We start from the raw sequence: 26104 nt of genomic DNA on the forward strand, positions 1-26104 counted from the left end.
AACCTGGTTATTAGAGAGTAAATAGGAAATACTATGGGATATTGTTTTTAAATAAAACCATTTAATGACACTGTAATGGCCCTGTCGGTATATAAGTAATGACAGCATTAGCAGCGTAGGGCAGGCAGAGTATGGCACACACAGGCAGGGTAGTGCAGGCAGAGTATGGTACATAGGCAGCATAGGGCAGGCAGAGTATGGCACCCACACAGGCAGCATAGGGCAGGCAGAGTATGGCACATAGGCAGGGTAAGGCAGGCAGAGTATGGCACACACAGGCAGCATAGGGCAGGCAGAGTATGGTACACAGGACAATATGTGTTTGGGGAAAAAGAAAACCGGACACCAGTGAGCAAATCAATGCATGTTTATTTCTCTGGTATAAAAATGGTGCAAAAGGTATAAATTAGAAGTTACATATAGAAAATGACATTCACAGTGTGTTGTTGGCTGTACAAGGAAGTGCATGAGGGATTACGCCCCCTTGTGGCACTCTGATTTGCCTGCAGCTTGCCTTTTCATCATACGGCTTGTGACCAGGGCAAGTTGGGCTTCCTGAGAGTTTCCAAGAAGGCCTGCTCTTCTTCCAGGAAGTCCCTGTCCTGTCATAAATAAAGCACGACAAATGATATCAATTATCTGCTTATATAACAATTATGCATGAACACATGCACCCCCACTGGGCAACTTGTGCTTCAGTACCCCAGGAACCCTGTATGACTGAATGCACCCCCACTGGGCAACTTGTGCTTCAGTACCCCAGGATACCTGTATGACTGAATGCACCCCCACAGGGCAACTTGTGCTTCAGTACCCCAGGATCCCTGTATGACTGAATGCACCCCCACAGGGCAACTTGTGCTTCAGTACTCCAGGAACCCTGTATGACTGAATGCACCCCCACAGGGCAACTTGTGCTTCAGTACCCCAGGAACCCTGTATGACTGAATGCACCCCCACAGGGCAACTTGTGCTTCAGTACCCCAGGAACCCTGTATGACTGAATGCACCCCCACAGGGCAACTTGTGCTTCAGTACCCCAGGATCCCTGTATGACTGAATGCACCCCCACAGGGCAACTTGTGCTTCAGTACCCCAGGAACCCTGTATGACTGAATGCACCCCCACAGGGCAACTTGTGCTTCAGTACCCCAGGAACCCTGTATGACTGAATGCACCCCCACTGGGCAACTTGTGCTTCAGTACCCCAGGAACCCTGTATGACTGAATGCACCCCCACAGGGCAACTTGTGCTTCAGTACCCCAGGATCCCTGTATGACTGAATGCACCCCCACTGGGCAACTTGTGCTTCAGTACCCCAGGATCCCTGTATGACTGAATGCACCCCCACAGGGCAACTTGTGCTTCAGTACCCCAGGATCCCTGTATGACTGAATGCACCCCCACAGGGCAACTTGTGCTTCAGTACTCCAGGATCCCTGTATGACTGAATGCACCCCCACAGGGCAACTTGTGCTTCAGTACCCCAGGATCCCTGTATGACTGAATGCACCCCCACAGGGCAACTTGTGCTTCAGTACCCCAGGATCCCTACACGACAACCTGTCCCCTCTGTGGGAGCCTTTTTTGTACAAGAATAGATATCTATGAGTACCTTAACGCCAAGTTGTGCCATACAAAATAAGTGATGAATTTCTTAATACAAGCTTTATCCACTAGAGGGAGTCTCTGCTCCATCCATTGCTATCACTAGCCCACAGTGCCCATTGGGCAACAAGAAGGCATTTGTTTAATCAGTTAGACAAGAAAAGGTAATGTCTAACCCACTGCTCTGGGTTATGCCTTTAATGCAGATCTACACCTGCTTTAATATAATTAATGAGAACTAATGATGAGGTATAGCAGTGCAACATATCTGCCATTTCACTATTCTTACCTGCTGGGCAGACATCTTGAGCAGAGCCAATTTGGCATGGAACTCTGTTACTTGTGGTTTGCTGGTTTCCTGCAGCGCTGCTGGGATCCCAATAGCTGGAAGGAAATAATGATTAATAAAGCACAGGTACAGCACAATACAGATATACAGGAAATACTATTCCCCCTTTAGTAAGGTATAAGGATATTATAAAGGAGTTCCATATCAAGGCTGCAGGCTGAGTTATATAGGGAACTCTGAGTATCACTCATGTATTATAAGGGATAATGTACCCCCTACTGTAAATGATAAGGATATTAGCAGTCACTGAGGGGTTCTGTGCCCATATAAAGGCACAAGGCTGCAGGCTGAGTTATACAGGGAACTCTGAGTATCACTCATGTATTATAAGGGATAATGTACCCCCTACTGTAAATGATAAGGATATTAGCAGTCACTGAGGGGTTCTGTGCCCCCCATATAAAGGCACAAGGCTGCAGGCTGAGTTATACAGGGAACTCTGAGTATCACTCGTGTATTATAAGGGATAATGTACCCCCTACTGTAAATGATAAGGATATTAGCAGTCACTGAGGGGTTCTGTGCCCATATAAAGGCACAAGGCTGCAGGCTGAGTTATACAGGGAACTCTGAGTATCACTCATGTATTATAAGGGAAAATGTACCCCCTACTGTAAATGATAAGGATATTAGCAGTCACTGAGGGGTTCTGTGCCCATATAAAGGCACAAGGCTGCAGGCTGAGTTATACAGGGAACTCTGAGTATCACTCATGTATTATAAGGGATAATGTACCCCCTACTGTAAATGATAAGGATATTAGCAGTCACTGAGGGGGTTCTGTGCCCCCCATATAAAGGCACAGGCTGCTGGCTGAGTTATACAGGGAACTCTGAGTATCACTCATGTATTATAAGGGATAATGTACCCCCTACTGTAAATGATAAGGATATTAGCAGTCACTGAGGGGCTCTGTGCCCATATAAAGGCACAAGGCTGCAGGCTGAGTTATACAGGGAACTCTGAGTATCACTCATGTATTATAAGGGATAATGTACCCCCTACTGTAAATGATAAGGATATTAGCAGTCACTGAGGGGTTCTGTGCCCATATAAAGGCACAAGGCTGAGTTATACAGGGAGTATCACTCAGTAGTAGTAACTAGCACTGCACTCAGCAGGTTATGTTAAAGATAAGTGATTGTTTGTGTTTATATTATATATATATACAATAATTATACAGACTTCGCTGGCACAGAAGCCACCAATTACTATGGCCACAGAAAATACTGTACCTTTTGCAGTGAACTTCCCATTCTGTGCCATCAGGGGGGGCTCTGGGGGTCTGGCAGGGAATAGAACACTGGCAGTGGGAAGCTCTTGCTGAAGTTGGTTTAACTGGCGTCTCTGCTGTGCCAGACTCAGACGTTCCTGTGGAACAGAGTAGTTCTGGTTAAAAATGCATTTACTTTGCGGAAGTTACGCCCCTGACAACTTATTAAAAACCCAGACGTTCTTGGGGTCGCTGTATGTTCCCCTCCCTTGTAACTGAACCTGATTTGCCACAGAGGCTCCTCACCTGATGTATATGTTCCTCCTGTTGTCGCAGAATTTCCAGTTTCTGCTGAATTGCCCTTAAACGGCCCTGGTGCTCGGATTCTATCTTGCATGCCTCTTCTAGAGCTTTCTCTCCCTCCTCATAACGTTGTGATGCCAACTGGGAAAATAAAGTCTTGTTCTTTAAACTGCTATGCACCAATCTACCACAAGATGTCAGTGTTACCCTTGCATTAGCATTTGGTTAGTGAAAACCGGGTAATGGAAGGACTAGAATGGAAACATGTGAGTGGGAATATATTACCTTGCTCATGCTCTCTATTTCCTCCGCACGCTGTCGCACCCGCAGAGCAGATGCATTAACCCTTTCCTTTTCCAGGCGGAGGTCTTGTCTTTCCTTTTCCATGGCCTCTCTGGCCAAAAACAGCTGCTCCTCTTTGTTGAGCAGCTCACTAGCCTTGATCTTTAACTCTGCCTGCTCCTGGGGGAAGCATAGCAGTAGAGAGGTTTATATGAAAGGAAACATGGGGGGAGGGCAAAAGAGCAGAGAGAGAAGCTTGGGTGTGGAGAGCAAGAGTTCAGAGCAAAGGGGCAGTTGTAGATATTAGAATACTTTTCAGGCACTGGTAAGAATAGAGGTCATATCACTCTAAACAGGTCTTGGCGGAACTAACATGGAGTCTGTCCCGTTACAGCAAGGCCCCCCAACCTTTCTTACTCGTGAGCCACAGTCAAATGTAAAAAGACTTGGGGAACAACACAAGCACCATAAAAGTTCATGGAGGAGCCAAATAAGGGCTGTGATTGGCTATTAGGCAGCCTCTATGCACCCTATCAGCTTACAGGCGCTCTAAGGTTCCCATACACCTTCATATCCACTCGCTTGGAGATGTCGCCAAGCGAGCGGATCTTCTCCTGATATCCCCACCTATGGGTGGGCGATATCGGGAGAATCCAGGCTAATTTGATCGAATTATAATGACGGGTATAGGAAAAGTTAGTCCAGGGACCACATCAATGAGCCGATGCGGTCCCCGATCCGACTAGATTTTTTAACCTGCCCGATCGAGATCTGCCCGATTTCAGGCCAGATATCGGTCGGGCAGGCCCGATGGTAGTGCCTAGACACAGGCCGATTAGCTGCCGAATATGTCTATGGGACCCATATCGGCAGCTACTATCAGCCGCGTGTATGGGGACCTTTATTTGGTAATAAATCTTATTTTTATTCAACCAAAACTTGCCCCCAAGTCAGAAATTCAAAAATTAGTCCCTGGTTTGGGGGCACTGAGAGCAACATCCAAGGGGTTGGGGAGCAACATGTTGCCCCAGAGCCACTGATTGGGGATCACTGAGATCACATGTACCTTGGCCAGATTTATGATGGCGCCCTCCCTCTGAGTTTCTGCCACAATGACCCTGTTTGCTTCTTTCTCTGCTCGCTCCTTGCTCAGTTTTTGCTGGGTATGAAAATCGGACCATTCTGCCGCCAGCTTTCGACGCTCTTCTGTGCACCGAGACATGACAGACTGCTGTTCCTCCAGGAGAGCGCTCTGCAAGTGAAGGAAAAACTTGTCGATAGTAAATTCCAACTTGGACTCCTATAAAGATATATTACGGTAGCCTGGCAACAGACAATGTAGTTATGCCTCCAACTGCCGTGCGTGTGTCTCACTGGCAGGGATATATAAACAGACTGTGGCTATACCATACATCTCCTAAATCATTTATAATAATCCCGCAAACACCCTATCTTGCTGGCATTTATAGGGTACATGGAGTTTACGGTGTACAGTTAATGGAAAGGCTATATTATATATATGCCAAGTGATGGCTGATTAGTTTATACAGTCGGCTGGACTTTGTCAGCAAATGAGTCCAATACTGGTTGATAAAAAGCATTTTATCAGGGGGATTTAACCTGAGTAGCAACTTACTAGTCCTGGCTGGATGAAGTCCAGCAGCTTCGGGGGGGCTCAAGGTTAAGAAACAGGGCACTAGTCAAAGGCCATAAGGCACAGCCTGCAGGGAGCCGCGAGCCCTGTTACACAAGTATTGTATTAAAGGAGAAGGAAAGGTACAATCACTGGGGGGTACAAAAATGTTAGGCTTTTGATTTTACCTTTCCTTTTCCTTTAAAGGAGAAGGAAAGGCTAATAAAGAGTTAATCTCAAGCTGCAGGCATACCTTCAGTTGTCTCAATAGTGCCCTTAAGTCTCCCCATATTTCTCCCGTTCAGATGATCTGAAGCCAAACAGGAAGAAAAAGCGCTGAGCTGTGTAAAGAAAGTTCCCATAATGCCTCACTCCTGCACCAACAGCAGGACCGGTGTACATGCTCAGTTAGTAAGACTATGAAGAAGCTTCCTGCTGATTGGCTCAGATCCACATTCCTAAGGGGGGGAGTGAGTTCTTAGCATTTTTGAGGGAAGGGGGAGCAGGAGAGGGGAGGGAGCAGAAAGCTGCGTGTCTCTGGCAGAGGAATTACAGACACAATAAATCTTTTGACAGAGGACTCAGTGCAGCGTTTCAGTGAGTGCTTATGGCTGTATTTACATAGACCTTTCTGATAAAGCTTACTGAGTTTTTACCTTTCTTTCTCCTTTAAAGAGAATGTTGACATGTAAACTGCATCTTATTTTCACCCTCACACTCAAAACTTGTCTTAAACAGGTCCTGAATGAAATCAATCCATGTAGTCTGCTGGGAATATGAAGCCCACGTGTGGCTTTCAACCTAAGCCAATCAAATAACTCTGTATATATGCATGTCTTCCCATGTAAGCCATAGTATTCTCAACAGACCGCTCTGACGGGATAACAAAGAGCAGTGGAAGAACAAAGTTCTCGGCAGGACGTTCTTCATCGTTCAAACCTTCAGGCTGGTCAGGAGTCCACTAACCTTTGCCCTTTCCAGCTCCTCTCTTTCTATTGCCATTTGCTGTGTCACGACCCTCCTCTGCTCCTCCAGTGAGCGCTGCAATGACTCCACCTTGGCTTGTTCTGAGGTGACCCGCCATCGTTCCTGTTGCAAGAAGGGCCAATAATACTCGTTAGTTTCTCCTTCAGTGGAACTTCCAGCTTAAACTCAAAGGTGGGGTTCATTGGTTCGTTCTCACCTGTTCTAGGAGACGGCTTTGCTCAATTAACCGTGTCTCCATGTTGGTTATCACCATACGGAGACTGTTTCGTTCTTGCTCCATGTCTTTCTGCTGGCGGCTCAGTTGCTCCTGCAGTGCTGGATGAAGATGGCATTCATAAGGTGCTATATAAATGTACCAATGCCCTACCATGTGTTCCCTTGGGAAGCACCATATCAGCACATACAGCTGTTCAGCATAGTGTGCCCGTACCTCTGAGCTGCCCTTCTCTCTGGCGTGCTCCTGTCTCCAGCTCATGGGAAGTTGTCTGCTGAGTGCTCTCTACTCTGTGGGACAGGTCACTCAGCTTGTGGGAGAACGACTCCATTTGTTCAATAACGGTGTTCAGGGATCTGAAGAGGCGCAGAGTCGTAGGAAGCGTCGGTGAAAAGCAGAAAGTTATTAGTTCCCAGGAAAAGAAACAAGCAGGAAAGCAGTCAAAAGCACTAAGAAGACTACCACCTCCTGCCAACTCTGTTATGGGTATGGCACTACTAACAGTTTGTTATAGCAGGTGAGTTATAGTTATACCTTGTGTGGGAGGAAGCACTCGTCACTGCATCGATCTCTTGGTCCTTTAGCCGCTTGAGTCTCTGCAGCTGCTCCTCATGGTCTCTGCACATCTCCTGGACAAACACCCTGCAAAAGGGAGAGATAACCATGTATACGACTGCCCGGAAGAGACAGGGAGCGCACTGGGAGGCAGCTCAACTCCAACCTCACCTCTGCAGTTCCCGAATTCTCTCCAGTTCCAGCTCCTTCTCCTGCTGGAATTCAGTCAGTTTCTTCTGATACTGCGCCAGCAGTTCGGCTTTCTCGGTTTCCGTGCTCTGGCACCGAGATAGGTACTGGGCGGACAACTCCTGGTTCTCAAGGCGCAGTCGCTCCTCTCTTTGACGGGCAGAGTCTTCCACTAGTTTCAGGCGGCTCCTGAGTAGGAAGCAATTAAATGCGTGACATAAAATATAACCTACTTCTGCGTAGGGAAGAACTAGGCACTGGGTGCCAATGTGTATATACATGGGATATTGGGATTTATTTATCCCTACATACACACTGTAGCTTTATAAGTATCTATTTCTATATTTATGGAATCTGGGTAACGGGCAACTGGGTTTGTAAGTTAAATGGGTTGCGGTACCGATGTGCATTCTCTATCAGCTCCATATCCTCCTGATGTCTTTCTCGCAGGGTCTCCAGCAGCAGGTTCTGTTGGTCCCTCTCTAGCTGGAGCTTCCTGACCTGAAGGAGATATGGTTAGCTTGGTTTACCACTGGAATATTATGCAGTGAGTTCTAGGGACAATCCCATGTATGGAGGTATAAAGAAATCGACTCATCTCTGTAGTCTCCTACTCTAGTACCTGTGCCTCTAGATCCATCACTCGATTCTGTGCCTGCAGGGGATCCCCGTGAAGATCTCTATCCCCATCTCGTGCTTTTCTCTCTAATGGCCGCGAGACCACCGTCTGCTGCTGAGAAAGCAATGGGAGTGTAAACAGCAGCTAAAATTAAGTACAATAGGGCTGTGGGGAATAACAAAAACATAGATATAACATAGAGACAGTACTGATGTGGCAGGATAAATGTTGTTTTTTTAAAACTGATACTGATACACTGCATTGCTTATTTTGCCTCGCACAAACCAGTTTCATTCTATTTATGATTAAGAAGCTATCATGCAATACGTCCCTTTGCAAGTGAAGTAATATTTCTATCCCATCGAGGCAGTTCTTATACCAAAGCAGTACTATTATTACATTCCCAAACTGTAAATAACTCACTGTGTGCAAGTTGTCTAACTGGGCTCTACTACCTCAGCTAAACAGTTAAATGGTTCAGTCCCAAACCAAGAAATACAGGAGCAGGAGAATAATGTGTATCAGTGCAGATAGCAGGGATGCCTGAGTAGGACAGGTACGTTCTGTAGTTTACACTCCTTTATGGAGGAGGAAGGATACAGCCTTCCCTATACAATTCCCAGCTGAGCGTACAATGACGTGAGCAGGACTGGAGAGTTTCATTTATGATAACTAACCAAAGTTCTGGCTGTGCCGTGCTCTTGAGACGGGCCGGTAACTGCTGTAATAAAGAGAAACCAATATGATGTCAGAAATGAATAAATAATACAATAAAATAGGGATTTGCAACGTCAGACAAACCCACTGATGCAGAACAGCAACTCTCAGCAGCTATGGTGATGGCCAAAGATTTGTCTGTTCTGCTATAAAATTTTGATCCTGGACAAAATGAGTTGTTTGGGAAATAATCACCTGTCTGAATGGTTTCTTCTTGTTTGGGAGCCACAAACGTAGAGACTTTTTTGGGAGACCTGTAAGGACATAAACCAGGACCTGTCAGAGCATGTCAGCATATTCAGTAAAAATGTTTTCCAATCCCCACAAGTTTAACCTTTTTTAGTAAAGAGTCATGACACAACGTGATCCATGTTTGGTTGTGTATTACTGCACTGTTACAGTGAGTGACAGCTAGTGGCTAAAGGGCGTCTCAGCCTATTGCTGTAAAGTGACATGCTCGTCATGCAGGCCTGACGAAGGTTCCAGTGGGGAACCGAAACGTAGGATCAATAAACCTCACTATTTGAATACTATTATTTTGTTATTTTTGATGCATAAAATCCTGTGAGTGCCGTCACTCTGCTATCTACTATATATATATATATATATATATATACTTACCCAGATACCTCAGCAACTACCATACCAGTCTCTCTTGTGCCTTTATTAACAGCGGACTCCTGTGAGCTGGTTTGTGAGAAGACTGCAGGGCTGGAAAGAAGAGGTGCAATGAATATGTGATACATACACATGGAAAATATTACATTCACATGGAAGAATGGCCCTAGAGGTGGCCATTGATGGGCCAACCAGGAATATATCAGACCAGTCCACCTACAGACAGATACTGTATTAGGGTGTATGGCTGCCTTTGTACTGTTCCATTAGTACAAGCAGACCACCTGAAAGATCAGAAGAGCAAGAAATGAAGAGGAACGGTAGAATTACAGCCCTTCTCTTTTTCCTGTCTGGCTGATAGACTTTTTATCAGGACCGATCATCTTTGATCCAAAAGGATTGTTGGATAATCAGTCTAAATGCCTCCGGGACTGGTCATACATGCCCAGAAGGTTGAAATTTGCCAAAGTGCCTGGCCAGATCTGGGCATGTATGGCTAATTTTATAGACCATAAATACTTGCTTCCATTTATATCACATTATCATATAATTTATCGGCCCAAGCCTTTCTGCTCCTTCTCCATAACCCCTTGTTGTCCCACACGTATCTGCCTATAAACAGCTGTCTCTCTCTCTAGCAGCAGAATGTTTCCTATACATGCAATAATCGTCCATAAGCCACCACTGCTCTTACCTGCTCCCTGTAACATCTTCCTGTCTGGCTTGGCTTTTGCTTTTTTCCTCCATTTCCTGTTTTTGTGCCTTTTTTTGTGAAAGGGCAGAGGTCAGCCACCCATCATCCTCCTGTGCTACCGAGGCTGCTTCCTGGAGCCCACTTCTCGTTTGGTTAATAGGCTTGTCCGCAATTTTATTTCCAGAGGTGGGACGTCCGGCTGAACTTGGTGTAACACCTGCAGACCGGGGTGGGTCCCTGACAGGTAATGAAGGTGTAAAATCAGGAACATCAATGTCATCGTCTTTCAAGCCCAGCCAGTCCGCCCCACCCCTCTCTCCTCTGGCTGGACTCCTAGTTGCTGGGGTGCTGGAGCGAGACCTTCCTTCCGATTTGAAATTGTCGCTGCCATCTGCAGAGAATCTGTTTGATTGAAAGGATGATATTAAAAAAAAGTGGTGCAGTCCACTTGGACACTCACATGCTGGAGACATTAAAGGGGTAGAACACCCCCTTATTTAGTAGCAGTGAATGAATAGACCTTGTGCTGAACCTAATTTTTGCCTTTTTTTTTTAATTAGGAAATATAATTAGGAATTACAAGCCCTCTTGATAAACAAACCCCTGTCCTTTCCAAGCCACAGCTGACTAGGAAAAGAAATAACTGAACTAGCGTGATACCTGACAGATGGCCTGCGAGACGGTCGCCCCTCAGGACTGTTGACAGTAGGTTGGTACGAACCAAAGTTAATATCCGCATCGTCTGGTGTGTTCTGGTTCTCTAGCGAAGGAAGGAGACCCGGTTATCAGTTTGCACTTTGACTCTAGTCATTACTTTCTGTGGCCCTTCTGAACTGTAACTTAGAACTAACTTTAAAAAAGTTTTAGGAAGTTTTGACACCCTACACTCACCTTGCTGTTTCTGGTATTTAGGATCAAGTTTAAATTCTTTTCGCTCCCCAGTGGGTGGTCTTTCCAGAAGTTTGGCTGCAGTCCCTCTACCAAGGAGCTCATCCAGCTTGGAACGCGCAGGAGGCGGGGCAGAGCTAGGGAAAAGCAAGATCACATAGAACAGGCAGCTTGAGTACATGGCAGTTATTCACCTAAAAATTGAATAGCCTTTTACATAATAAGCAGGATTTATTCTATTAATATTGCCCTAAAGGGAAGGAAGACAATTTAGTGTGTTACTTCCCTTCTTATAGCAGCCTATACACAGGCCGAGCCCATAAGCTATCAATCTGATCATCCTGTAGGCCAAATTGACAGAAAAGCCGCAACTTACTCATTTGAAGGTGCACCATACATTGGAAGATATGGGGCATCAATTGATAAACCGACCCAATTGCTAAACCAACTAATATCTATAATACATATAACTGCACAGGAATGGCAGACACATACATGTACCGTAAAATGCACCAAGCTTTATATATATATATATATATATATATATATATATATAGACAACAACAAGAGATCCTCTGCACTCACCCTTTATCAATATATATAGGACATTAAGACATTTGGTGCATTTCAGCTACTAAGAAATGCCCTCCCCTTTAAACAAAACAGGGATTGTTTGTCCATACATTGCAATATACTTCAAGCTGGCCAACTACGTCAAAGTCATCCCTTCTGGCCAGTCCTACACTGACCTATGCGATTCACCAAGAATTCTACTGCTTCAATATATGTTTAGCCAAGGGACTAAGTTTTACCTGCAACTTACTTGGTTTCAAGGTTAAAACCCCCATATGGTTGCCCTTTTATTGGCCCATTGGGATCACCTGACTGTAGCTGGGAAGGGTGGGAGCTACAACAAGGAGCTGGCCACTGCTCCTGTATAAACTATAGCAAAAAAGGGGAAAGTTGTGCTCAACCACTAAATTTTAAACCATTAGGCGGGGGTGCAATGAGGTTGTGACCACAAAATACATATAGACAACAACAAGAGATCCTCTGCACTCACCCATTATCAATATATATAGGACATTAAGACATATATATATATAATCAGTATATGTATGACCAGCTTTGCACACTCTTTTCCCTTGGCACAAAGCTGACATTGTATTTGCCAGTAGAAGGCAACAGTTTCTGACGACGGCCAGCTGAGGGAAGAAACTTGGCACACACTCTCACCTTTCCTTTACTCGGGTTCTTTCAGGGCTGTTATCAAATCCAAGAGCATCCATAAGATCATCGGTCTCCTCCCCAAAGTTAAACTCGTCCTTTTTAAGGGTGGTCAGAGAGGGTTTTGCCGGGCTAATTGGAAGATTATCTACAGAGAGAACAAATGTATCAACTGAGGCCCAGAGGCCACAACCATTACAAGAAATACGCAATTGTAGAGCCTCTCACCCGCGCTCTTCGTGGGGGCTGATTCCGGAGCAGATTTGGGTTTTTCAGTAGCTGTAGATCCCCGAGGTTTGATCTTTTTGTCAACAAGATCATCTTCATCAGATAAAATCCCCGCAAGCGGATCATTAAGATCTGGATAGAAGAAACACACATAGGTCAACACAAAATGTGAAAAACACATTGGGGGCACCTTCCCAAGGAAAAACCTCCACTTCATATTCATCTACGTGAAACTGGCTAAAAAATGCGCTAATCATTATCGAGATGGTACCTCACTCCCCATCTGCTGGCCAACATGTACCCCTACAATGGTGCCATGGGCACTTTAGTATTTTTTTTTGAGAATGCCCTGGTATCCAATCCCTCTGCCAAGAACTATCCAAATTTATTTATAATAAAATTAATTAGAGTTAACTCTCCTCCATGCATTAACAGCAGACTTGGAGAAGTCTTTCCTTGCCCTCCACCTATTTTTTCCGAGTACAACTTCCATAGCATGTCTGTGGAAAACCACTACTATCCCTACTCCCTACCAGGTACTCGAGGAGATGGAATAGAATATACAAATGGAGGGCCTAGACACAGACACTCTACACAGATCTCAAAACAGCTCACTATGGATGGCTTGGTGCAGAGCAAAATTCCTGGAGCTTTGTCGGCAATTACCCCAACACTCTTACGTCCTATACGGATAATTTAGCTCCACGTGTTTCTCCCCACCCCTAGATCCTCAAACCTTACTAATGCCCCCCACACACACACACAGCTGCATCTCTAACAGATCTGGGCTGCATTACCTGTCCTCTCCAGTGGTGCCTCTGAGAGCTGGGCATCCTCTGACCCGCAGCAAGAAAGAGAATGGAGTCAAACAGCGTCTTACTCAGCAATGCCTTCATCCCCTCCACCCACACTAAATCCACACTGTATCAGTTCAACGTGCTCTCAGCGAGACCTACCTTCAAGTGAGAACTTCTTATAGGGCCGCGCTGCTGGGGATGATGTGATTTTCCTTTCACTTTCTGGGGCAGAATGTCCTGAGTGTACAAACAGAAAAGAATAAGGCAAGGTCCCACGGCTCTGGCACAAATTATTATTACAGGTATGGGACCTGTTATCCAGAATGCTCGGGCCTGGTGTTTCCAAATAAGAAGTCTTAATTAAAAATTGTTTATTATTATTACAGAGAAAAGGGAATCATTTAACCATGAAATAAACCCAATAGGGCTGTTCTGCCCCAATAAGGGGTAATTATATCTTAGTTGGGATCAAGTACAGGTACTGTTTTATTATTACAGAGAAAAGGGAATCATTTAACCATGAAATAAACCCAATAGGGCTGTTCTGCCCCCAATAAGGGGTAATTATATCTTAGTTGGGATCAAGTACAGGTACTGTTTTATTATTACAGAGAAAAGGGAATCATTTAACCATTAAATAAACCCAATAGGGCTGTTCTGCCCCAATAAGGGGTAATTATATCTTAGTTGGGATCAAGTACAGGTACTGTTTTATTATTACAGAGAAAAGGGAATCATTTAACCATGAAATAAACCCAATAGGGCTGTTCTGCCCCCAATAAGGGGTAATTATATCTTAGTTGGGATCAAGTACAGGTACTGTTTTATTATTACAGAGAAAAGGGAATCATTTAACCATTAAATAAACCCAATAGGGCTGTTCTGCCCCAATAAGGGGTAATTATATCTTAGTTGGGATCAAGTACAGGTACTGTTTTATTATTACAGAGAAAAGGGAATCATTTAACCATTAAATAAACCCAATAGGACTGTTCTGCCCCCAATAAGGGGTAATTATATCTTAGTTGGGATCAAGTACAGGTACTGTTTTATTATTACAGAGAAAAGGGAATCATTTAACCATTAATAAACCCAATAGGGCTGTTCTGCCCCAATAAGGGGTAATTATATCTTAGTTGGGATCAAGTACAGGTACTGTTTTATTATTACAGAGAAAAGGGAATCATTTAACCATTAAATAAACCCAATAGGACTGTTCTGCCCCCAATAAGGGGTAATTATATCTTAGTTGGGATCAAGTACAGGTACTGTTTTATTATTACAGAGAAAAGGGAATCATTTAACCATGAAATAAACCCAATAGGGCTGTTCTGCCCCCAATAGGGGGTAATTATATCTTAGTTGGGATCAAGTACAGGTACTGTTTTATTATTACAGAGAAAAGGGAATCATTTAACCATGAAATAAACCCAATAGGGCTGTTCTGCCCCAATAAGGGGTAATTATATCTTAGTTGGGATCAAGTACAGGTACTGTTTTATTATTACAGAGAAAAGGGAATCATTTAACCATTAAATAAACCCAATAGGGCTGTTCTGCCCCAATAAGGGGTAATTATATCTTAGTTGGGATCAAGTACAGGTACTGTTTTATTATTACAGAGAAAAGGGAATCATTTAACCATTAAATAAACCCAATAGGACTGTTCTGCCCCCAATAAGGGGTAATTATATCTTAGTTGGGATCAAGTACAGGTACTGTTTTATTATTACAGAGAAAAGGGAATCATTTAACCATGAAATAAACCCAATAGGGCTGTTCTGCCCCCAATAAGGGGTAATTATATCTTAGTTGGGATCAAGTACAGGTACTGTTTTATTATTACAGAGAAAAGGGAATCATTTAACCATTAAATAAACCCAATAGGGCTGTTCTGCCCCAATAAGGGGTAATTATATCTTAGTTGATATCAAGTACAGGTACTGTTTTATTATAAAATTTTTAAAAATATTAATTATTTGATTATAATAGAGTCTATGGGAGATGGGCCTTCTGTAGTTTTCTGGATTACGGGTTTTTGGATAACGGGTCCCATACCTGTATATCTTCTATTTCTAGGAGGGGAGAAAGGGAAACTTTAGAAGCTGAAGTTCTAGTGTGGTACCCAATGCCTATAGAATGCCTTTTTTCTTTACCCCTCTTGTTTTCTATTGGGTTCTCCTGTGGTTTCAGCTCTAGGCCAGCACTCCGGCTCATCCTAGAATCCTTTGCGGGTGCAGATTTCAGCTTCCTCCCACCGAATATTTCTGCGTCTAACTCATCCATGTCCTGAGTGGAAAAGAGGTTAGTGGCAAGTGGCCAAATGGTGGCAGAATCAGACTACAAAATATTAACAGAATGAGAAAATGAACCCAGATCTGCTTGATATTTTCCATTTTTTTTTATCCAATTAGAGACTGCCTTATTAAGATCAGTTCCTATACACCATCTAACTCAATCAACACACACTAAGCCACAAAATATCGGCGTTGTTTGTCTGATTTCTATCTCCCGCTATATAGAAATCCTTTATATACCACATTACCTTCATTGCATCAAGCAGAGCCTGGGGATCAGCCTCGGAGACATCCGACTCCTGAACACAAAACAGGAAAAAATGTTAAAATGAAAAAAATTCAAGCTTTTTCGTATCTCAGCTCTTTCTCCCCTGCTGTTACCTCTCCTGCCTCTTTAGCCAGCTGACTGAAGAAGGTGTCATCGAGCGGAGAACTGTTGTGTAGAGACAGAGATATCGGTTACTTTAGCCTACAGTACTCATGAGGTTATTTAGTTGGGCAGACTGGACAGATCTTTTGTAGAAATTTCCCGAAAGCAAATGACATTGCATCCCTTATAATCCCAAGCATAGACTTCAATACAATAGTGCCCTCTAGTGCTTAGATTGTCCTTAGCTTAATTATTTTTTTTAGATTCCATGATATTAGCAGTTTTACATTGCTAATATCATAAATTTGAAACAAGAACACTAATGTCAATTAAAAAAAATATGTAAAAAAAAAAAAGTTACAATGAAAACCCCCTCCTTCTCACTGATTCTACTTGCCTACATATTACTTTGTGTTGCACCACCATGTTCTTTGGGCCTTCCAGGTGTCTCTGTTGAGCTTAGGTGGGCACTGGATATACCCGGGAGGAATTCAGACTATAGTGGTGTAGCGCGCAGTATACACTACCCCAGGCTGATGTGCTAGCCTAAGGTACCAGTAGGAGACTATAGAAACACCTTTAAATTATTTGGGGGGGTAATATGTCCCCTTTTATGTAGGCAAACCTGCTTTCATTGTAATAACTTGTCAATTTTAAATAAATATATAAAATCCATTTACCTTTTGTGGGCGCTGGAAGTAATACGGGAATGGGGTTTGCTTGGAAAAGCAGGATTTATGGGAGACGCCTTGCGTGCTCTGATCGGGGACGGCTCTGCAATTGTATCAGAGGGATAATGTTCAGCCTTTATGGTACAATGAAGCCAAAAATTAAACACGCCATATCCACCCGCGTTGGCCCAGCCCAGCCAACATTTTCCCCAAGATTTATACAAGTATCCTGCATACCGTCATCTCTGAGAAGATCTCCAAGGTCATCATCTATAGAATCTGGGGATAAGAGCAGAGAGATACATGGGAGACAATATAGTAAGCATGTTAGCATCAGGCAGTACAGTATAGTGCCTATATAGGGTCTAGGAGCACAAATGTCACCAGAGAGAATATAGTCCATTCCTGTAAACCTGTAATCTACACGGAGTGAGTCATTACATTGCCATGACTGAGCTATAAGCTATCAGGGAATTAGTTGAGATATTTCATTTAGGGTTTGGTTCATAGGCTGGCTCTGGGAAGTAGAAGGGGAGGGAATTGTGAAAAGCAGGAGAGATACATAAACATGGAAGAAAAAATGTATGTGATATAGGAATGAATAATGGAAAGAAAGATGCATGTGTATTGAGACCAGTAGACTGACCTAAAATTCCTTTCTTTTTTCTTGATGCCTAAAATACAAATAAAAAGGCAAAGTATTACACATTAGTCAGACCCTCCCAGTGACCCCAAGTGAGGGCAGAACCCAAGGGAACAAATAGACACAAATCATGGAAACTAGAATAAGAGTCAGCCCCTGTGTTCCACTAATGGAAGTGTGGGGCAATGTTATATACTTACCATTCCTGGGGTGAGGGGTTACTGCTTACTGTGTGACTCCCACATACACAAACGGGGGCAGCGCCTGTAGCAAAGGGACACCACTCAGGAACTGAAGCTGAAAGAGAGAAAGGATAACGCAAAGTGAATCAGAGAGACACTGTCTGTCAAAAACATTACAGTCGGCAGCAGCAGATGGAAGGGGCTCCAGGGTAGCACAGAGGGGGGAGATGGAAGGGGCCACAGGGTAGCACAGAGGGGGGAGATGGAAGGGGCCACAGGGTAGCACAGAGGGGGGAGAAGGAAGGGGCCACAGGGTAGCACAGAGGGGGGAGATGGAAGGGGCCACAGGGTAGCACAGAGGGGGAGATGGAAGGGGCCACAGGGTAGCACAGAGGGGGGAGATGGAAGGGGCTCCAGGGTAGCACAGAGGGGGGAGATGGAAGGGGCCACAGGGTAGCACAGAGGGGGGAGATGGGAAGGGGCCACAGGGTAGCACAGAGGAGGGAGATGGGAAGGGGCCACAGGGTAGCACAGAGGGGGGAGATGGAAGGGGCCACAGGGTAGCACAGAGGGGGGAGATGGGAAGGGGCCACAGGGTAGCACAGAGGGGGGAGATGGGAAGGGGCCACAGGGTAGCACAGAGGAGGGAGATGGGAAGGGGCCACAGGGTAGCACAGAGGGGGGAGATGGAAGGGGCCACAAAATAATACGGGTGGAAAAGGTGTGTAGAATAGAGGGAAATGCCAGGGTGAGGGGAAGGTAAGGGGCCATACTGACAGGCAGGGGGAAGATGGGGAGTTACACACAGTCACTGGCACAGAACAGTCCGTATCATTCCCAGCCCCATACAGTGAGCCTGTCTCTCCCCAGCCCCATACAGTGAGCCTGTCTCTCCCCAGCCCCATACAGTGAGCCTGTCTCTCCCCATCCCCATACAGTGAGCCTGTCTCTCCCCATCCCCATACAGTGAGCCTGTCTCTCCCCATCCCCATACAGTGAGCCTGTCTCTCCCCAGCCCCATACAGGGAGCCGGTCTCTCCCCATCCCCATACAGTGAGCCGGTCTCTCCCCATCCCCATACAGTGAGCCTGTCTCTCCCCATCCCCATACAGTGAGCCTGTCTCTCCCCATCCCCATACAGTGAGCCGGTCTCTCCCCATCCCCATACAGTGAGCCTGTCTCTCCCCAGCCCCATACAGTGAGCCTGTCTCTCCCCATCCCCATACAGTGAGCCTGTCTCTCCCCATCCCCATACAGTGAGCCGGTCCTCTCCCCAGCCCCATACAGTGAGCCTGTCTCTCCCCAGCCCCATACAGTGAGCCGGTCTCTCCCCAGCCCCATACAGTGAGCCTGTCTCTCCCCAGCCCCATACAGTGAGCCTGTCTCTCCCCATCCCCATACAGTGAGCCGGTCTCTCCCCAGCCCCATACAGTGAGCCGTCTCTCCCCAGCCCCATACAGTGAGCCTGTCTCCCCAGCCCCATACAGTGAGCCTGTTCTCTCCCCAGCCCCATACAGTGAGCCTGTCTCTCCCCATCCCCATACAGTGAGCCTGTCTCTCCCCAGCCCCATACAGTGAGCCCTGTCTCTCCCCAGCCCCATACAGTGAGCCTGTCTCTCCCATCCCCATACAGTTGAGCCTGTCTCTCCCATCCCATACAGTGAGCCTGTCTCTCCCCAGCCCCATACAGTGAGCCTGTCTCTCCCCAGCCCCATACAGTGAGCCTGTCTCTCCCCATCCCCATACAGTGAGCCGGTCTCTCCCCATCCCCATACAGTGAGCCTGTTCTCCCCATCCCCATACAGTGAGCCTGTCTCTCCCACCCCATACATGAGCCTGTCTCTCCCCATCCCCATACAGTGAGCCTGTCTCTCCCCAGCCCCATGACAGTGAGCCTGTCCTCCCCATCCCCATACAGTGAGCCGGTCTCTCCCCAGCCCATACAGTGAGCCGGTCTCTCCCCATCCCCATACAGTGAGCCTGTCTCTCCCCAGCCCCATACAGTGAGCCTGTCTCTCCCCATCCCCATACAGTGAGCCGGTCTCTCCCCAGCCCCATACAGTGAGCCTTGTCTCTCCCCAGCCCCATACAGTGAGCCTGTCTCTCCCCATCCCCATACAGTGAGCCTGTCTCTCCCCATCCCCCATACAGTGAGCCTGTCTCTCCCCAGCCCCATACAGTGAGCCGGTCTCTCCCCAGCCCCATACAGTGAGCCTGTCTCTCCCCATCCCCATACAGTGAGCCTGTCTCTCCCCAGCCCCATACAGTGAGCCTGTCTCTCCCCATCCCCCATAACAGTGAGCCTGTCTCTCCCAGCCCCATACAGTGAGCCCGTCTCTCCCCAGCCCATACAGTGAGCCTGTCTCTCCCCAGCCCCATACAGTGAGCCTGTCTCTCCCCATCCCCAATACAGTGAGCCTGTCTCTCCCCCAGCCCCATACAGTGAGCCTGTCTCTCCCCATCCCCATACAGTGAGCCGGTCTCATCCCCAGCCCCATACAGTGAGCCTGTCTCTCCCCAGCCCCATACAGTGAGCCTGTCTCTCCCCATCCCCATACAGTGAGCCTGTCTCTCCCCATCCCCATACAGTGAGCCTGTCTCTCCCCAGCCCCATACAGTGAGCCGGTCTCTCCCCAGCCCCATACAGTGAGCCTGTCTCTCCCCATCCCCATACAGTGAGCCTGTCTCTCCCCAGCCCCATACAGTGAGCTGTCTCTCCCCATACAGTGAGCCTGTCTCTCCCCATCCCCATACAGTGACAGTGAGCCTGTCTCTCCCAGCCCATACAGTGAGCCTGTCTCTCCCCTCCCATACAGTGACCTGTCTCTCCCAGCCCATACAGTGAGCCTGTCTCTCCCCACCCCCATACAGTGAGCCTGTCTCTCCCCAGCCCATACAGTGAGCCTGTCTCTCCCCATCCCCATACAGTGAGCCTGTCTCTCCCATCCCCCAGTGAGCCGTCTCTCCCCAGCCCCATACAGTGAGCCTGTCTCTCCCCATCCCCATACAGTGAGCCTGTCTCTCCCCATCCCCATACAGTGAGCCTGTCTCTCCCCATCCCCATACAGTGAGCCTGTCTCTCCCCAGCCCCATACAGTGAGCCGGTCTCTCCCCAGCCCATACAGTGAGCCTGTCTCTCCCATTCCCATACAGTGAGCCTGTCTCTCCCCATCCCCATACAGTGAGCCTGCCTGTCTCTCCCCATCCCCATACAGTGAGCCTGTCTCCCCAGCCCATACGTGACTTCTCCCCCATCCCCATACAGTGAGCCTCTCTCTCCCCATCCCCATACAGTGAGCCGGTCTCTCCCATCCCCATACAGTGAGCCTGTCTCTCCCAGCCCATACAGTGAGCCTGTCTCTCCCCTCCCCATACAGTGACCTGTCTCTCCCCATCCCCATACAGTGAGCCTGTCTCTCCCCATCCCCATACAGTGAGCGGTCTCTCCCCATCCCCATACAGTGAGCCTGTCTCTCCCATCCCCATACAGTGAGCCTGTCTCTCCCCACCCCATACAGTGAGCCTGTCTCTCCCCATCCCCATACAGTGAGCCTGTCTCTCCCCATCCCCATACAGTGAGCGGTCTCTCCCCATCCCCATACAGTGAGCCTGTCTCATCCCCATACGTGAGCCGTCTCTCCCAGCCCCATACAGTGAGCCTGAGCCTTCTCTCCCCATTCCCCAGCCCCATACAGTGAGCCTGTTCTCTCCCCATCCCCATACAGTGAGCCTGTCTCTCCCCATCCCCATACAGTGAGTGTCTCTCCCACCCATACAGTGACTGTCTCTCCCCATCCCCATACAGTGAGCCTGTCTCCCATCCCCATACAGTGAGCCTGTCTCTCCCCATCCCCATACAGTGAGCCGTCTCTCCCCATTCCCCATACAGTAGCCTGTCTCTCCCAATCCCCATACAGTGAGCCTGTCTCTCCCCATCCCATACAGTGAGCCTGTCTCTCCCAGCCCCATACAGTGAGCCGGTCTCTCCCCAGCCCCATACAGTGAGCCTGTCTCTCCCCAGCCCATACAGTGAGCCTGTCTCTCCCCATCCCCATACAGTGAGCCTGTCTCTCCCATACTGAGCGTCTCTCCCCATACAGTGAGCCTGTCTCTCCCCATACAGTGAGCCTGTCTCTCCCCCATACAGTGAGCCTGTCTCTCCCCATACAGTGACTGTCCTCCCCATACAGTGAGCCTGTCTCTCCCCATACAGTGAGCCTGTCTCTCCCCAGCCCCATACAGTGAGCCTGTCTCTCCCCAGCCCCATACAGTAGCCTGTCTCTCCCCATCCCCATACAGTGAGCCTGTCTCTCCCCATCCCCATACAGTGAGCCTGTCTCTCCCCAGCCCCATACAGTGAGCCTGTCTCTCCCCAGCCCCATACAGTGAGCCGGTCTCTCCCCATCCACATACAGTGAGCCTGTCTCTCCCAGCCCCATACAGTGAGCCTGTCTCTCCCCAGCCCCATACAGTGAGCCGGTCTGCTCCCCCCATACAGTGAGCCTGTCTCTCCCCAGCCCATACAGTGAGCCTGTCTCTCCCCAGCCCATACAGTGAGCCTCTTCCCCAGCCCCATACAGTGAGCCTGTCTCTCCCCAGCCCCATACAGTGAGCCGGTCTCTCCCCAGCCCCATACAGTGAGCCTGTCTCTCCCCAGCCCCATACAGTGAGCCTGTCTCTCCCCAGCCCCATACAGTGAGCCGGTCTCTCCCCAGCCCCATACAGTGAGCCTGTCTCTCCCCAGCCCCATACAGTGAGCCTGTCTCTCCCGCACCCCATACAGTGAGCCTGTCTCTCCCCAGCCCCATACAGTGAGCCTGTCTCTCCCCATCCCCATACAGTGAGCCGGTCTCTCCCCCAGGCCCATACAGTGGGAGCCTGCTCTCCTCCCCCCCCGGAGCTTCCCCCATCCCCACAGTGAGCCTGTCTCTCCCAGCCCCATACAGTTGAGCCAGGTCTCTCCCCAGGCCCCAACAGTGAGCCGGTCTCTCCCCAGCCCCATACAGTGAGCCTGTCTCTTCCCCATCCCATACAGTGAGCCCTGGATCCTCTCCCAGCCCCACTACAGTTGCGCCCGGTCTCTCCCAGCCCACATACAGTGAGCCTGTCTCTCCCCACCCCATAACAGTGAGCCTGTCTCCTCCCCAGCCCACTACAGTGAGCCTGTCTCTCCCCATCCCCATAACAGTGAGCCTGACTCCTCCCCAGCCCCATACAGGAGCCTGTCTCTCCCCATCCCCATACAGTGAGCCAGGTCTCTCCCCAGCCATGACAGTGAGCCTGTCTCTCCCCAGCCCCCATGACAGTGAGCCGGTCTCTCCCCAGCCCCCAATACAGTGAGCCGGTCTCTCCCCAGCCCCATACAGTGAGCCTGTCTCTCCCCCAGCCCCATACAGTGAGCCTGTCTCTCCCATCCCCATACAGTGAGCCTGTCTCTCAGTGACTGTCTCTCCCCAGCCCCATACAGTGAGCCTGTCTCTCCCCAGACAGTGAGCCTGTCTCTCCGCCAGCCCCATACAGTGAGCCTGTCTCTCCCCATCCCCATACAGTGAGCCTGTCTCTCCCCAGCCCCATACAGTGAGCCTGTCTCTCCCCATCCCCATACAGTGAGCCGGTCTCTCCCCAGCCCCATACAGTGAGCCTGTCTCTCCCCAGCCCCCAGTGAGTCTCTCCCCATACAGTGAGCCTGTCTCTCCCCCCCCATACAGTGAGCCTGTCTCTCCCAGCCCCATACAGTGAGCCTGTCTCTCCCCAGCCCCATACAGTGAGCCTGTCTCTCCCCAGCCCCATACAGTGAGCCTGTCTCTCCCCAGCCCCATACAGTGAGCCTGTCTCTCCCCAGCCCCATACAGTGAGCCTGTCTCTCCCAGCCCCATACAGTGAGCCGTCTCTCCCCAGCCCCATACAGTGAGCCTGTCTCTCCCCAGCCCCATACAGTGAGCCTGTCTCTCCCCAGCCCCATACAGTGAGCCTGTCTCTCCCCAGCCCCATACAGTGAGCCTGTCTCTCCCAGCCCATACAGTGAGCCTGTCTCTCCCCATACAGTGAGCCTGTCTCTCCCCAGCCCCATACAGTGAGCCTGTCTCTCCCCATCCCCATACAGTGAGCCTGTCTCTCCCCAGCCCCATACAGTGAGCCTGTCTCTCCCAGCCCCATACAGTGAGCCGGTCTCTCCCCAGCCCCATACAGTGAGCCGGTCTCTCCCCATACAGTGAGCCTGTCTCTCCCCAGCCCCATACAGTGAGCCTGTCTCTCCCCATCCCCATACAGTGAGCCTGTCTCTCCCCAGCCCCATACAGTGAGCCTGTCTCTCCCCAGCCCCATACAGTGAGCCTGTCTCTCCCCATCCCCATACAGTGAGCCTGTCTCTCCCCAGCCCCATACAGTGAGCCTGTCTCTCCCCAGCCCCATACAGTGAGCCTGTCTCTCCCCATACAGTGAGCCTGTCTCTCCCCAGCCCCATACAGTGAGCCTGTCTCTCCCCATCCCCATACAGTGAGCCCATACAGTGAGCCTGTCTCTCCCCAGCCCCATACAGTGAGCCTGTCTCTCCCCATACAGTGAGCCTGTCTCTCCCCAGCCCCATACAGTGAGCCTGTCTCTCCCCATCCCCATACAGTGAGCCTGTCTCTCCCCAGCCCCATACAGTGAGCCTGTCTCTCCCCATCCCCATACAGTGAGCCGGTCTCTCCCCAGCCCCATACAGTGAGCCTGTCTCTCCCCAGCCCCATACAGTGAGCCGGTCTCTCCCCATACAGTGAGCCTGTCTCTCCCCAGCCCCATACAGTGAGCCTGTCTCTCCCCAGCCCCATACAGTGAGCCTGTCTCTCCCCAGCCCCATACAGTGAGCCTGTCTCTCCCCAGCCCCATTACAGTGAGCCTGTCTCTCCCCAGCCCCATACAGTGAGCCGGTCTCTCCCCAGCCCCATACAGTGAGCCTGTCTCTCCCCAGCCCCATACAGTGAGCCTGTCTCTCCCCAGCCCCATACAGTGAGCCGGTCTCTCCCCAGCCCCATACAGTGAGCCTGTCTCTCCCCAGCCCCATACAGTGAGCCTGTCTCTCCCCAGCCCCATACAGTGAGCCTGTCTCTCCCCAGCCCCATACAGTGAGCCTGTCTCTCCCCATACAGTGAGCCTGTCTCTCCCCAGCCCCATACAGTGAGCCTGTCTCTCCCCATCCCCATACAGTGAGCCTGTCTCTCCCCAGCCCCATACAGTGAGCCTGTCTCTCCCCAGCCCCATACAGTGAGCCGGTCTCTCCCCAGCCCCATACAGTGAGCCGGTCTCTCCCCAGCCCCATACAGTGAGCCGGTCTCTCCCCATACAGTGAGCCTGTCTCTCCCCAGCCCCATACAGTGAGCCTGTCTCTCCCCATCCCCATACAGTGAGCCGGTCTCTCCCCATACAGTGAGCCTGTCTCTCCCCATCCCCATACAGTGAGCCTGTCTCTCCCCATCCCCATACAGTGAGCGGTCTCTCCCCAGCCCCATACAGTGAGCCTGTCTCTCCCCAGCCCCATACAGTGAGCCTGTCTCTCCCCAGCCCCATACAGTGAGCCTGTCTCTCCCCATCCCCATACAGTGAGCCTGTCTCTCCCCAGCCCCATACAGTGAGCCTGTCTCTCCCCATCCCCATACAGTGAGCCTGTCTCTCCCCAGCCCCATACAGTGAGCCTGTCTCTCCCCATCCCCATACAGTGAGCCTGTCTCTCCCCAGCCCCATACAGTGAGCCTGTCTCTCCCCAGCCCCATACAGTGAGCCTGTCTCTCCCCAGCCCCATACAGTGAGCCTGTCTCTCCCCATACAGTGAGCCTGTCTCTCCCCAGCCCCATACAGTGAGCCTGTCTCTCCCCATCCCCATACAGTGAGCCTGTCTCTCCCCAGCCCCCATACAGTGAGCCTGTCTCTCCCCATCCCCATACAGTGAGCCTGTCTCTCCCCATTCCCATACAGTGAGCTGTCTCTCCCCAGCCCATACAGTGAGCCGGTCTCTCCCCATCCCCATACAGTGAGCCTGTCTCTCCCCAGCCCCATACAGTGAGCCTGTCTCTCCCCATCCCCATACAGTGAGCCTGTCTCTCCCCAGCCCCATACAGTGAGCCTGTCTCTCCCCATCCCCATACAGTGAGCCTGTCTCTCCCCATCCCCATACAGTGAGCCTGTCTCTCCCCAGCCCCATACAGTGAGCCTGTCTCTCCCATCCCCATACAGTGAGCCTGTCTCTCCCCAGCCCCATACAGTGAGCCGGTCTCTCCCCATTCCCCATACAGTGAGCCTGTCTCTCCCCAGCCCCATACAGTGAGCCTGTCTCTCCCCATCCCCATACAGTGAGCCTGTCTCTCCCCAGCCCCATACAGTGAGCCTGTCTCTCCCCATCCCCATACAGTGAGCCTGTCTCTCCCCAGCCCCATACAGTGAGCCTGTCTCTCCCCAGCCCCATACAGTGAGCCTGTCTCTCCCCAGCCCCATACAGTGAGCCTGTCTCTCCCCAGTCTAACAGACTCCATATAACGGAGACACTCACCAGCGATCCGAACTTCTCTCTCCCCGCAATCTTAGCTACTCATTCGGCTTCCCTCACAACCACTACTTCCGGGCGCAATGCATGCTGGGGATTGTAGTTCCTCTGCCCGGATGCGTTAGAGAAGCCAAGTGTGGGAGCAAGGCGTTGTTACTGGGATTCCGTGTGATACTGATTTTGTGTCCGGGCTGCCTTTTTACATGTGTAACTGGTGGATTGTGTGAGTGGAGTAGTTACACAGGTGGAAGCTTACTAGCTTTGCATTATGCAGGGTTTCAGTACCAATGGGCTCCACATG

The 26104-nt window shown here is 49.4% G+C and overlaps 1 protein-coding gene across 5 annotated transcripts; it reads right to left on the reverse strand.

Annotated features, from left to right (window-relative positions):
- Nucleotides 1-349: 349 nt before the first annotated feature.
- fbf1 (Fas (TNFRSF6) binding factor 1) lies at nt 350-25979 on the reverse strand. Of its 5 annotated transcripts, none has more exons than XM_004918453.4 (31): nt 25810-25979; nt 17304-17400; nt 17107-17134; nt 16698-16739; nt 16470-16563; nt 15801-15852; nt 15668-15718; nt 15279-15411; nt 13282-13359; nt 13123-13161; nt 12326-12457; nt 12107-12245; nt 10874-11007; nt 10643-10742; nt 9983-10384; nt 9292-9381; nt 8866-8924; nt 8631-8674; nt 7957-8064; nt 7735-7835; nt 7317-7523; nt 7125-7232; nt 6807-6946; nt 6573-6691; nt 6356-6478; nt 4823-5008; nt 3760-3936; nt 3478-3615; nt 3194-3329; nt 1899-1993; nt 350-602 (listed from the first exon to the last, which is right to left on the reverse strand). In XM_004918453.4, the coding sequence occupies exons 2-31, from the start codon at nt 17304-17306 to the stop codon at nt 522-524; spliced, it is 3339 nt and encodes a 1112-aa protein (XP_004918510.1). In that variant the 5' UTR covers nt 17307-17400; nt 25810-25979; the 3' UTR covers nt 350-521. The 5 variants fall into 5 exon arrangements, with proteins under 5 accessions (XP_004918510.1, XP_004918509.1, XP_002940034.1 ...); XM_004918452.4 differs by having other exon boundaries at nt 7957-8067; XM_002939988.5 differs by lacking the exon at nt 13123-13161.
- Nucleotides 25980-26104: the final 125 nt, after the last annotated feature.

The sequence above is a fragment of the Xenopus tropicalis genome, chromosome 10 (genome assembly GCF_000004195.4).
Source record: "Xenopus tropicalis strain Nigerian chromosome 10, UCB_Xtro_10.0, whole genome shotgun sequence".
In the NCBI taxonomy this organism is placed as follows: Eukaryota; Metazoa; Chordata; class Amphibia; order Anura; family Pipidae; genus Xenopus; species Xenopus tropicalis.

Excerpts from the sequence above, each read along its gene's own strand:
- fbf1 (XM_004918452.4), bottom strand. Across the intron at positions 15,719-15,800 it reads TGGCTAAAGAGGCAGGAGAG|GAGTCGGATGTCTCCGAGGC; the intron begins GTAACAGCAGGG and ends TTTTGTGTTCAG. Across the intron at positions 7,524-7,734 it reads CTGATAGAGAATGCACATCG|GAGCCGCCTGAAACTAGTGG; the intron begins GTACCGCAACCC and ends CTTCCTACTCAG.